Here is a 14544-nt window from a genome sequence, read left to right as displayed (position 1 = left end):
ATGTTACTTGACACTTATGAGCCCAAGCCTGGATGTTGTCCAGGTCTTGCTGCATGCGGGCTCGGACTGCTTCATTATTTGAGGGGTTGCGAATGGAACTGAACACTGTGCAATCATCAGCGAACATCCCCATTTTTGACCTTATGATGGAGGGAAGGTCATTGATGAAGCAGCTGAAGATGGTTGGGCGTAAGACACTGCCCTGAGGAACTCCTGCAGCAATGTCCTGGGGCTGAGATGATTGGCCGCCAACAACCACTACCATCTTCCTTTGTGCTAGGTATGACTCCAGCCACTGGAGAGTTTTCCCCCTGATTCCCATTGACTTCAATTTTACTAGGGCTCCTTGGTGCCACACTCGGTCAAATGCTACCTTAATGTCAAGGGCAGTCACTCTCACCTCACCTCTGGAATTCAGCTCTTCTGTCCATGTTTGGACCAAGGCTGTAATGAGGTCTGGAGCCGAGTGGTCCTGGCGGAACCCAAACTGGTAATTTGAAAATGGTATCGTGCCAGAGGACAGCTAATGTTATTGCTATATTTAAAAAGGATGATAGAGAAAGTCCAGGGAACTATAGACCAGTTAGCTTAACGCCGGTGGTAGGAAACATAATGGAATCCTTCCTCAAAGATGTAATAGAAAAACATGTAGAAACTGAAAATATTAGAAAGAATAGTCAACAAGAATTTCAAAAGGGAAGGTCATGCTTGATCAACCTTATTGAATTCTTTGAAGAAATAACAGATCGAGCAGACAAGGGTAATGCAGTAGATGTAATATACTTGGATTTTGAAAAGGTCTTTGATAAAGTACTGCATAGTAGACTCATGACTAAAGTCAGAGCATGTGGAGTCAGGGGACAAGTAGCAGAATGAACATAACACAAGAACATAACAATTAGGAACAGGAGTAGGCCATACAGCACCTTGAGCCTGCTCTGCTATTCAATATGATCATGGCTGATCTTCTACCTGAACTCCACTTTCCCACCCTATCCTCATATCCCATGATTCCTTTAGTGTCCAAAATTCTACTGATCTCAGTCTTGAATATACTCAACAACTGAGCAGTCACAGCCCTCTGGGGCAGAGAATGCCAAAGATTCTGAGTGAAGAAATTTTTCCTCATCTCGGTCCTAAATGGTCGACCGCTTATCTTGAGACTATGGTCCCTAGTTCTTGACTCTCCGGCCAGGGGAAACAGCCTCTCAGCATCTTCCTTGTCAAGCCCTCTAAGAATTTTATAGCGTTCAATGAGATCACCTTTCATTTTCTAAACTCCAGAGAATATAGGTCCATTCTACACAATCTCGCCTCATAGAACAACCCTCTCATCCCAGGAATCAATCTAGTGAACCTTCGTTGCATCCCCGCTAAGTTAAGTATATCTTTCCTTAGATAAGGAGACCAAAACTATGCACAGTACTGCAGGTGTGGTCTCACCAGAGCCCTATATTATTGCAGCAAGACCTCATTACTCTTAGCCTTCATTGCAAGGGGTTGGAGTATAACATACTATTCGCCTTCCTTTTTGCTTCCTGCACCTGCATGTTAACTTTCTGTGATTCGTGTACAACGACACCCAAATCTGTCTGATTGACAACATTTCTTACTCTCTCACCTTTTAAAAAATATTCTGCTTTTCTATTCTTCCTACCAAAGTGGATAATTTCACATTTCCCCACATTATACTCCATCTGCCACCTTCTCGCCCACTTACTTAATCTGTCTATATCCCTTTGCAGCCTCTTTGCATCCTCCTTGCAGCTTACTTTCCCACCTAGCTTTGTATCAAATTCACAAGCTTTCGGAGGCTTCCTCCTTTGTCAGGTGAACGATGTGAAAATCGTTCACCTGACAAAGGAGGAAGCCTCCGAAAGCTTGTGAATTTAAAATAAAATTGCTGGACTATAACTTGGTGTTGTAAAATTGTTTACAATTGTCAACCCCAGTCCATCACCGGCATCTCCACATCATAGCTTTGTATCATTAGCAAACTCGGTCTCTTCATCTAAGTCATTGATATACATTGTAAACAGCTGAGGCCCAAGCACTGATCCTTGCAGCACCCCACTAGTTACAACCCGCCAACCCGAAAGTGACCCGTTTATTCCTACTCTCTGTTTTCTGTCCGTTAACCAATCCTCAATCTATGCTAATATATTACCCCCAATCCGATGAGCCCTAATCTTATGTAACAACCTCATGTGTGGCACCTTATTGAATGCCTTGTGAAAATCCAAATATACTACATTCACTGGTTCCCTCTTATCTGTCTTGCTAGTTACACCCTCAAAAATTTCTAATAGATTTGTCCAACAAGATTTCCCTTTCATAAACCCAAGTTGAATCTGCCTAATCATATTATGATTTTCTAAGTGCCCTGTTACTATGTTGTTCTTCATAGATTCTAGCATTTTCACTGCTACTGATGTCAGGCTAACAGGCCTATAGTTGTTTTCTCTCTCCATCCTTTCTTGAATAGTGGGGTTACATTTGCTACCTTCCAATCCACGGGGACCGTTCTAGAATCTAGGGAATTCTGGACAATCAAAACCAATGCATCAACTATCTCTGCAGCCTCCTCTTTTAAAACATTAGGATGTAGGCCATTGGGCCCAGGGGATGTCAACTTTTAGTCTCATTAATTTCTCCAGTTCTTTTTCTTTACTAATCTTAATTACTTTAAGTTCCTCACTCTCATTAGACCCTTGGTTCCCCACTATTTCCAGAATGTTTTTTGTGTCTTCTACAGTGAAGACAGATACAAAATATTTGTTTAACGTCTCTGGCATTTCCTTAATCCCCATTATAATTTCTGCTGACCCTGCATCTAGGGGACCCATGTTTACTTTTGCTATTCTCTTCCTTTTTACATACTTGCAGAAGCACTTACTAGTTACTTGCTAGTTTACTCTCATATTCTATTTTCTCCCTCTTTATCAATTTCTTGGTCATCCGTTGCTGATTTTCAAAAACCCTCCCAATCCTCAGGCTTACTACTCTTTTTGGCAACACTATAAGCCTCTTCTTTTAATCTAATACTGTCTTTAACTTCTCCAGTTAGCTACGGTTGGATCATTTTTCCCGGAGTTTTTATTCCTCAAGGGAATGTATATTCGTTGAGAATTATGAATTATTTCTTTAAATGTTTGCCATTGCTCATCTAGTCATATATTTTAATCTAATGGACAGCAAGCTGGCCACAAATCAGAGAGTAGGGGTTAAAAGTAGTTACTCAGACTGGCGGAAGGTGGGAAGTGGTGTTCCACAGGGACCAGTACTGGGACCACTGATGTTCACCATTTACTTAAAGAATTTGGACTTGGGAATTGGAAGTACAATTTCAAAATTTGCAGATGACACCAAATTGGGGAGTACAGTTAATACTGATGAAGACTGTGACAAAATAAAAGAATATGTAATAAACTTGCAGAATGGGAATGTAAATGGCAAATTTCAATATAGATAAGTGTGAGTGGTGCATTTTGGAGACCACATACAAGAGTCTAAATGGGAAAGAGAAGTAAAGGGATCTAGTGGTACACATTCACAAATCATTAAAAGTTAAGACCATAAATAATGCAAACAAAGCACTGGGGTTCATTTCTAGAGGAACAGAATTGAAAATTGTTAAACTTGTATACAACTGTGGTCAGACCACACTTGGCGTACTGTTCTGGTCTCCATATTACAAAAAGGATATAAAGGTGCTGGAGAAGGTGCAAAAAAGATGCACAAGGATGATACCAGAACTGAAAGGTTATAACTATCAGGAAAGACTGAACAGGCTGGAGCTCTTTTCTCTAGAAAAGAGAAGGCTGAGGGGTGACCTAATAGAGGTCCTAAAAATTCTAAAGGGGTTTGATAGGGCAGATGTAGAGAAGATGTTTCCACTTGTGGGGGAGTCCAAAACTAGGGGCCATAAATATAAGATAGTCACTGATACATCCAATAAAGAATTCAGGAGAAATTTCTTTACCTCGTGTGTGGTTAGAACGTGGAACTTGCTGAAGTAGTTGAGACGAATAGCATTGATGCATTTAAGTACATGAGGGAGAAACAAATAGAAGGATATGCAGATAGGTTAGATGAAGTAGGGTGGGAGGAGGCTCGTGCGGAGCATAACCGGCACAGACCAGTTGGAACGAATAGTCTGTTTCCATGCTGTAAATTATATGTAAACTGCATACTTAGTTAGTGCAATTTTGTAAGTACTTAAGGCATTTATGTAGGTTTTGATTGCCTCAGAAGTGCACAATCGCCCATGCACTAGAAATGTGAGGCATCTGTTAAGGAGATCTGCATCTTGAGATCAAATGATGAGGCTACACTCAAAATGGAAGGAAGTACTTGCAAGTATCATAAATTCTATATATCAAACTTTCCTGCCATCTGTTAAAAATACTTTAGACTTTTATTCTTGGCTGTATTTACAGTTTATGAAACTAGAATCTTCTGATTTTTAAAAATCTTGTATAGTATAGCACATTATTGGTATTAAGACAGATTTTTTGACCGTGTGGAACATGCGTTAGAGGTTATAGTGACCTGATTTGACAGCCTTACAGAAAAGTGAGTGCCAGTCTATGGATTTGTTGGATTCATTTAGGAGTGATTGGATTTGTTCTAATTTCAAATTCAGTATGTGAGTTGTTTTCAAAATACTGGAATGACTACTGCTATGTGGTTGTCAGGGTTACAAGCAGCATATGTTCACTACAAATAGCTGTTATGCTTTTTAAATTGGTAGACGTTTTTAGCATATATCAATATAGTTTGGGATAGTAATTTTCCTTCAGAGGACTTTGTTCCTGATTGGACAAGACTTAGAAGTGACAGTGATATATGACTATAATAGTTCTTAATTTAATAACCTCTAAATGATCCCATTTCAAAACAATTAAGATTGATCTAGATTGTTGTAGCCACAAAGCCCTTTTTTCAACTACTGAGGAATGGGAGTTCCAGTCATCATATGTAGGACTTCCTGGATGCAAACTAAAAAGGTAAATATATCTATACAGGAACCAAAATTACCCATGCTTTATATAAAATCTATTTGCTCTGCCTCAGACTGTTATCTAGCATTACAATTTGGATATGAATCCAACCAGCCAATTATTTTATTGACTATGTATAAACACTAAATCTGTTAAGTCATTTCAAATTCATTCCTAAAAGGCTCATCCATTTTTGGCATTTCTACATAGGTATTGACACTTAAATGATAACTTTATTACTCACAGATGCTCCAAACACATTCCATTCCCCCCTGCCTCACTTCAAGGCAAAATATTTGGTCTACAAGAAGGTAGTAAAATACCCTAGTCAAGTAAAGAGTTCATACGATCAAGAGCCAATAAGTAGATTGATTATACTAAAAGGACACACAAGACAGCATGCAGAGCAGTTTCACTATGATTTTTAAAAAATTATAAAAATACTTGTGATGGGAAAGCAACAAAATAAGTGCCTTGCTAATATACTAACCAATAGATAAGCCTTCTTATAATAACTTTCTCACTCAGCCGTTTATGCTGTGCGATTACTGGATAACATTCCAGAAAAGGCTAGTGTTCAGTGGACTGTGAATATCTATTCACTAAAGCACTGGTACATCAATTTTAAAATCTGTACTGATTGAGTGTCCTGAGTTGTTACATACTAATTGACTTATGAACTACAGCACAAGCACAAGATACAGATCCATGCTTATGGTTCTCTACATGCACGTTTTCAATTTTAACAGGAGTTTTGGGCAGAACGGAAAGAAGAGGGAGGACGTTCCCATGACAGTTTAAAAATTCAGAGTAGGATGATATTTGTGTCATAATGGTCAATGCCAGGAACAGAATAATGTTGCAGTTATGAAAAGTTATGAAAAGCAATGAAAAGGTAGGAGATAAAGAGTAGGGATTATGGGTATGTACTCTAATTGGCAGGATGTGATTAATGGTGTTCCCCAGGGATCTTTTCTGGGGCCTCAGCTTTTCACTATATTTATCAATAACTTAGATGAAGGAATAGAGAGCCGTATATCTAAGTTTGCTGACGACACTAAGTTAAGTGGCACAGTGAATAGTGTAGATGGGAGCAACACGTTTCAAAGGGAAATTGATAGATTAAGTGAATGGGCAAATGGAGTTCATTGTGGGGAAGTGGGAGGTCATCCACTTTGGACCTAAGAAAAATAGATCAGATTATTTTCTAAATGGTGAGAAGTTAGGACCTGTGGAGGGGCAGAGAGATTTAGGGGTCCATGTATAGAAATCATTAAAAACTAGTGGACAGGTACAAAAAAATATATAAAAGGTGAATGGAATGTTAGCCTTTATCGTAAGGGGATGGAATACAAAGGAGTGGAAGTTATGTTACAATTGTATAAAGCTCTGGTTAGATCATATCTGAAGTACTGCATTCAGTTCTGAGCACCGCACCTCGGGAATGATATATTAGCTTTGGAGGGGATGCAGCCCTGATTCACTAGAATGATACCGGGTATAGAAGATTAAGGGGTGATTTAATTGAGGTGTTTAAGATGATTAAAGGATTTGATAGGGTAGATACAGAGAAACTATTTCCTCTGGTGGGGGAGTTCAGAACAAGGGGGCATAACCTTAAAATTAGAGCTAGGCTGTTCAGGGGTGATGTCAGAGAGCACTTCTTCACACAATGGTTGTGGAAATCTGGAACACTCTTCCCCCAAAAAGCTGTTGAGGCTAGGTCAATTGTGAAAATTTCAAAATTGAGATTGGTAGATCTTTGAAATAAAAACAGAAAATGCTGGAAATACTCAGCAAGTCAGGCAGCATCTGTGGACGCTCCTTAAAACCTACCTCTTCGACCAAGCTTTTGGTCACCTATCCGAATATCTCATGTGGCTCGGTGTTAAATTTTGTTTGATAACGCTCCTGTGAAGCGCCTTGGGATGTTTTACAACATTAAAGATGCCATATAAATGCAAGTTGTTGTAATAATTGCAGTTACCCTGTTCCAATTTCCCATATGATAACAGGATTTGATACAGTAGATACAGCGAAGCTAATTCCTCTGGCAGGGGAATCCAGAAAAAGGGGGCGCAATCTTAAAAATTAGAACTAGACCATTCAGGAGTGAAATCAGGAAGTTTTTTTTTTAATTCGTTCATGGGATGTGGGCGTTGCTGCAAGGCCAGCATTTATTGCCCATCCCTAATTGCCCTTGAAAAGGTGGTGGAGAGTCCCCTTCTTGAACCACTAGAGTCCGTGTGGTGATGGTTCTCCCACAGTGCTGTTAGGTAGGCAGTTCCAGGATTTTGACCCAGCGATGATGAAGGAACGGCGATATATTTGCAAATCGGGATGGTCTGTGTGTGACTTGGAGGATAACGTGCAGGTGGTGTTGTTCCCATGTGCCTGCTGCCCATGTCCTTCTAGGTGGTAAAGGTCCCGGGTTTGGGAGGTGCTGTCGAAGAAGCCTTGGCGAGTTGCTGCAGTACATCCTGTGGATGGTACACACTGCAGCCACGGTGCACCGGGGTGAAGGGAGTGAATGTTTAGAGTGGTGGATGGGGTGCCAATCAAGCGAGCTGCTTTGTCCTGGATGGTGTCGAGCTTCTTGAGTATTGTTGGAGCTGCACTCATCCAGGCAAGTGGAGAGTATCCCATCACACTCCTGACTTGTGCCTTGTAGTTGATGGAAAGGCTTTGGGGAGTCAGGAGGTGAGTCACTTGCCGCAGAATACCCGGCCCATGACCTGCTCTTGTAGCCACAGTGTTCATGTGGCTGGTCCAGTTAAGTTTCTGGTCAATGGTGACCCCCAGGATGTTGATGGTGGGGGATTCAGCGATGGTAATGCTGTTGAATGTCAAGGGGAGGTGGTTAAGACACTCTTGTTGGAGATGGACATTGCCTGGCACTTGTGTGGCACGAATGTTACTTGCCACTTATCAGCCCAAGCCTGGATGTTGTCTTGCTGCATGCGGGCACGGACTGCTTCATTATCTGAAGGGTTGCGAATAGAACTGAACACTGTGCAATCATCAGCGAACATCCTAAGGTCAGAAATGGGGATGGAGGGAAGGTCACTGATGAAGCAGCTGAAGATGGTTGGGCCAAGGACACTGCCTTGAGAAACTCCTACAGCAATGTCCTGGGGCTGAGATGATTGGCCTCCAACAACCACTACCATCTTCCTTTGTGCTAAGTATGACTCCAGCCACTGGAGAGTTTTCCCCACGATTCCCATTGACTTCAATTTTACTAGGGCTCCTTGGTGCCATACTCGGTCACATGCTGACTTGATGTCAAGGGCAGTCACTCTCACCTCACCTCTGGAATTCAGCTCTTTTGTCCATGTTTGGACCAAGGCTGTAATGAGGTCTGGAGCTGAGTGGTCCTGGCGGAACCCAAACTGAGCATCGGTGAACAGGTTATTGGTATGTGCCACTTGATAGCACTGTCGACGACACCTTCCATCACTTTGCTGATGATTGAGAATAGACTGATGGGGCGGTAATTGGCCGGATTGGATTTGTCCTGCTTTTTGTGGACAGGACATACCTGGGCAATTTTCCACATTGTCGGGTAGATGCCTGTGTTGTAGCTATTCTGGAACAGCTTGGCTGGAAGCGCGGCTAGTTCTGGAGCACAAGTCTTCAGCACTACAGCCGGGATGATGTCGGGGCCCCATAGCCTTTGCTGTATCCAGTGCACTCATATCATTTTCTTGATATCACGAGGAGTGAATCGAATTGGCTGAAGACTGGCTTCTGTGATGGTGGGGATCTCGGGAGGAGGCCGAGATGGATCATCCACTCGGCACTTCTGGCTGAAGATGGTTGCAAACGCTTCAGCCTTGTCTTTTGTACTCACGTGCTGGTCTCCGCCATCATTGAGGATGGGAATGTTTACAGAGCCTCCTCCTCCTGTTAGTTGTTTAATTGTCCATCACCATTCATGACTGGATGTGGCAGAACTGCAGAGCTTTGATCTGATCCGTTGGTTGTGGAATTGCTTAGCAATGTCCATAGCATGTTGCTTCCACTGTTTGGCATGCATATAGTCCTGTGTTGTAGATTCACCAGGTTGGCACCTCATTTTAGGTACACCTGATGCTGCTTCTGGCATGCTGTTCTACACTCCTCATTGAACCAGGGTTGATCCCCTGGCTTGTTGGTAATGGTAGAGTGAGGAATATGTCGGACCATGAGGTTACAGATTGTGCTGGAATACAATTCTGCTGCTGCTGATGGCCCACAGTGCCTCATGGATGCCCAGTTTTGAGCTGCTAGATCTGTTCTGAATCTATCCCATTTAGCATGGTGGTAGTGCCACACAACACGTTGGATGGTGTCCTCAGTGTGAAGACGGGACTTCGTCTCCTCGAGGACTGTGCGGTGGTCACTCCTACCAATACTGTCATGGACAGAAGCATGTGTGACAGGTAGATTGGTGAGGACGAGGTCAAGTCGGTTTTTCCCTCGTGTTGGTTCGCTCACCACCTGCTGCAGGCCCAGTCTGGTAGCTATGTCCTTCAGGACTCGGCCAGCTCGGTCAGTAGTGGTGCTACTGAGCCACTCTTGGTGATGGACACTGAAGTCCGTCACCCAGAATGCAGAGTACATTCTGTGCCCTTGCTACCTTCAGTGCTTTCTCCAAGTGGTGCTCAACATGGAGGAGGACTGATTCATCAGCTGAGGGAGGGCGGTAGGTGGTAATCAGCAGGAGGTTTCCTTGCCCATGTTTGACCTGATGCCATGAGATTTCACTGGGTCTGGAGTCAATGTTGAGGACTCCCAGGGCCACTCCCTCCTGACTGTATATCACTGTACCGCCACCTCTGGTGGGTCTGTCCTGCTGGTGGGACAGGACATACCCAGGGATGGTGATGGAAGAGTCTGGGATATTGGCTGAAAGGTATGATTCTGTGAGTATGGCTATGTCAGGCTGTTGCTTGACTAGTCTGTGGGACAGCTCTCCCAATTTTGGCATAAGTCCCCAGATGTTAGTGTGGAGGACTTTGCAGGGTCGAATGGCCCTGGTTTGCCTTTGTCGTGTCCAGTGCCTAGTGGTCCATCCGGTTTTATTCTTATTATGACTTTTTGTAGTGAGATTGTACAACTGAGTGGCTTGCTGGGCCATTTCAGAGGGCGATTAAGAATCAACCACATTGCTGTGGGTCTGGAGTCACATATAGGCCAGACCGGGTAAGGACGGCAGGTTTCCTTCCCTAAACGACATTGGTGAACCAGATGGGTTTTTACGGCAATCTGGTAGTTTCATGGCCACCATTACTGATACTAGTTTTTTTTTATTCCTGATTTTTAAAAACATTTATTTAATTGAATTTAAATTCCCCAGCTGCTGTGGCGGGATTTGAACTTGTTACTCTGGATTACTAGTCCAGTAACATAACCACTATGCTACCGAAAGTGTAGTGGAAATCTGAAAATGCTCTCCCCCAAGGTGAATTGAAATTTAAAAGACTAAGAGCGACAGATTTTAATTAGGTAAGGGTATCAAGTGCCATAGATCAATGGCGGGTAAATGGAGTTGAGGTACAGATCAGCCATGCTATAACTGAATGGAGGAATAGCCTCCAGGGGCTGAATGACCTACTCCTGTTCCTATGTTCAACCCTCTTACCAATCTAACCTTGAATGCTGACAGTTTCTGCTTCGACCACTAACCCTGGAAGTGAATTCCATACCCTCACAACTCTGTGTAAAGAAGTTACTCCTGCCCTCTTCTAAATTTCTTACTTTTAACCTTGTATCTATGGCCCCATGTTCTTGACCCTTCTAACTCTTCTATTAATGCCCAATCTCTACTTTCATGGGAAGCATCTTGGGATGCTTTTCTACATTGAAGGTGCGACATAAATGCAAATTTACTGATGAGAGTCCCAGGCTGATGGTGGGAAGCAGCAATAAAATCAAAGATATCTCCAATGAGATTTTTTTTGGGATCAGATGGCTCTGGATTAGACAAACCCAAGTTGTAGCCCCCACTAAAATGAATAGATCTGCACTTGGATACAGCTGGCTCCTCCCAGTCAGTGACAGTCAGATTGGTTTGACAGGAAGGACACCTGGCATAGCAGGTGTCAGTTCAGTTGTAAGTTTGAAGTTCCTTAAAGTAGCAAGAATATGTTTGTAATTACTTCTTCCCCATGGCTTGCCTTCCCTTTAAACAGAAAATCTACTGTATTAAGTGGGCATCCTCAAAACAACAGTAAAAGCATTTCAAATCCGAACTGACACAGTTCATATGATATGCAATGTTGTGTTCAGATTGGTATAAAAAACTTGATGGTAAAGAATCCACTTTGTTTTGAAGGTCAGATTATCCTTTCGCCCTGCCCTATGCCAAGAGGTGTCATCTCGAGTCCCTACCTTCACACTTAAGAGGGTGAGAAAGTATCTCTCTTAGCCTGTTTATTGCTGAGAAAGGAAGTTCTAATAACAATTTCAAATAATACATGGGTCATCAGCATTAACAATCAGGTAACAACCAACTGACTAGTCTGTGGGACAACAAGGGCGAATATGATGTTAATAGAAAAATCTTTAAGTATGGAACAAAAAGTTATTGACAAAACAATTGCCAGATCCTGGGGAATGTAGTCTAGTCTGATAGAAATCTCATCACATATAGGACAGAGTGATGATATTTTACTTTTGAGTAAGATAAGATGGTGGCTCTAAAACAATCAACTGATCAAATAACACAGCTGGTTTCATGGCCTAACAACGTTGATGGGTTATTACTCATAGAATCTTCAAAATGACCGATTCTTTTATTTTATTGGTGTACTCGAAATTCTATAGCACTGACATTGAAGCAAGAGACAGCATAGCAGGGCTAATTGGTTCTTGCAGTATTTCACACTGTAAAATAGTGCATCAGTAGTCATAAAGTTATCCTATAAATGTTTCTGTAACAAGCTAGGACCAGATGTGGCTTATAGGCACTTACATACGTTTAATGCCATTTTGCTTGTAATGTGCTTTTCAACTTTCCTCCATAATTCAAATGCCCATTGTATAAAATATCATGGAACTGTTGCAATTAAATATGCAATGAAATTCTCCAGAAGCAGCCCAGTATTATATCTGGAAAACTACTTTGGTAAATTATCTGAATAATAAAACCACTCAGTTTATAAAAACCCTCAAATAACCATATAATCACACATCATAGAAATAAATCTCAAGATTTATGTACAATGCTAACAGGAAACTAGTAGTCAGGTATTATTCATCATGCACATTCTCGTCAGGATGAATGCAGTGGGAATTCTTTAAATGCTACCACTTACCACACCAAGCTTTTCAGAAGCGTTAGCCTTCCACAAACGGATATTCATTTCATCAGAACCACATAGTATGTATTTGTTGTCGGCAGACCACTTTACACACATCACGTGCTGCATACGTTTTGTATGGTACACCTCCCTAGAAAATAAAATGGTTATATTAATAGAATGATGCTTTACAGCCAGCATTACTATTTGAAACAGAAGGCGTATATGAAAAAAACCAGAAAGCTTTCTTGTGGATCAAACACACCCAAACAAATGGACCTACAGTTGGTGCTGCCATCGGTGAAGTAAATAGAAAATGCTAAATCTAAAATTGTTCTCCATTATGTTTATTCCCATTAATGGTATATTTGCTCAAAAAGTTTGTTCATGAGAAATTTTACACCCAAATTGCACAATCATCACTTTCTATACAATTTGTTGCAGTTTCACTAATTTCTGCAACTCATCACACTGCAAGTTAAAATAACCACGTGAAACCTGGTTTACATGTAATGCAAAACATTTACATTGCCAAGAGTATTAAAGAACAATTGAGACACAAAAACCTGGGAATTCCTGAAAAGTGGACAAAATAAGGGAGGGGGGTGGGGAAGAGAAAGGCAGTTTTCTTGTTGGCACTCAGTGCATATACTGTATATACATGATTACTGTATTCACATGAAGTTAAGATCAAGGCAGATTTAAATAAGGAAAATGCCATTACTAACAAATGCAGGATCAGTTAAAAGGAGATTTTTAAACAAACAGTGTTCCACTGTTCTTTTAAAAAATGTACAATAGCATTTTATTTTTTTCAAAAGTGTATTCTTCCTCAGGTTCAGCAGTGTCACCTGTGCAAAATCAAAATGAAATAGCCTAATAAATCGGCTTTTCAAAGTTAAGCAATTTCAATGATTAAGTTTCTAAAGATTAAATACCTCACTTTAAATGATTAAAAAATCACTGCCAAGCCGATTGCTTATTTTCAGGAGAAACTGTAGCAATAGGGTTAACTTTTTTTTTTAACTTGGTTTGGTATCACAGGGTTGGCACTTGAACTGAGTGGATTCCAGGAGACAGTGTTAAGGGATTCAAAACAGACAAGTGTTCTTTGTCAATGCTTTGCCAGTTTAACGACATTGAGCACGTAAATCCTTGAGACCAGTTTTATCAATAAGAAGATTAAACTTTGCTAACTTTTAATTCAGTGCAGATATAAAGCATGTTAATTGGACAACTAATATTTACAGATGTGTTGTACCATTTTAATTGAAATCCTAACCTTGATAAAGAGTAGTTGGCCAGATTGTCAGGAAATAATGATGCTGCTCTGATAGTATTTAATTTCTGCATCTGCTTTAACAAATTAGCAAAATCAGTACAAGATGAGATATGGTGCTACCAGAGAGCTAGTTAACTTAACACAAGTATAAAAGAGAGATAACTGAAGAAAGAAATTAGTCAAAGAAAATTGTCAGTAAACCAGGAAGAAAGTCAACAGATGATTTTCCCCATACAGACTCTAAAGACATGAAACAGTGCACCACAGAATGGTGTTTCAACACGATGATTTACCTGTTAATCTGATCAATGAGGACAAATGTCTTTATGCAATCATCCAAGTTAGACTTAATACTGGAGTACCTTGCTAGTTAAACGACAAGTGTTGACTTTACAAAGTATATATGGTAATCCTGGAAATTAAATGTTGTTACTTTTAGTTGAACTCAGTGAAGGTGGTGCTAGTGTAATTGATCTAAATTTGCAATTTATATGTTGATGGGTTCAGTTAAAATAATTTAGGACTGATGTCAAGTAATTGCTCTTCACAAAGAAAGTGATCAACTTAGAGAATAGATTTCCAGTGCTAGTAGTGGAGGCGAAAACTATGGAATCTTTTAAGAAACAATTGGATGCCGATACTGGGGAACTCTAGGATCTCTATGGATGGATGAATTAATATGGGCTGAATGGTTTACTTCACCCGTAATTATCTTGTGAATTACAAATACATTAAACCGTGTTTTGTCCTGTCCTGGGCAAGTCCGATATGAATGAAGAAATGGCTGTGGTTGTGTTCTTTTCAGTCGTCATTATGTAAGGGCAATGCTAGACCGCTGAATGGAATCATGGAAACTATAGACATAAACCAAAATCTCAGCCAATTTCTCCTACATATTACAAAAAAAATGGGAAAAGGTACAAATTGATCACTCCTGTGCTGTCCTATGTAGCCTTTCTAGCAAGGCACTCAT

At 40.9% G+C, this 14544-nt stretch overlaps 1 protein-coding gene across 1 annotated transcript in view; it reads right to left on the bottom strand.

The window, feature by feature from the left end:
- dcaf13 (ddb1 and cul4 associated factor 13) overlaps positions 1–14544 on the bottom strand; it is a 122203-nt gene that overhangs the window by 32852 nt on the left and 74807 nt on the right. The window contains exon 9 of the mRNA XM_067981474.1: positions 12305–12440. Within this exon, the coding sequence (XP_067837575.1) occupies positions 12305–12440 (136 nt within the window). The remainder of the gene's footprint in view (positions 1–12304; positions 12441–14544) is intronic.

The sequence above is a fragment of the Heptranchias perlo genome, chromosome 3 (assembly GCF_035084215.1).
Source record: "Heptranchias perlo isolate sHepPer1 chromosome 3, sHepPer1.hap1, whole genome shotgun sequence".
Taxonomy (NCBI): domain Eukaryota; kingdom Metazoa; phylum Chordata; class Chondrichthyes; order Hexanchiformes; family Hexanchidae; genus Heptranchias; species Heptranchias perlo.
Note: the sequence above shows the minus strand (reverse complement) of the source record. Positions and strands in the feature narration are given on the sequence as shown.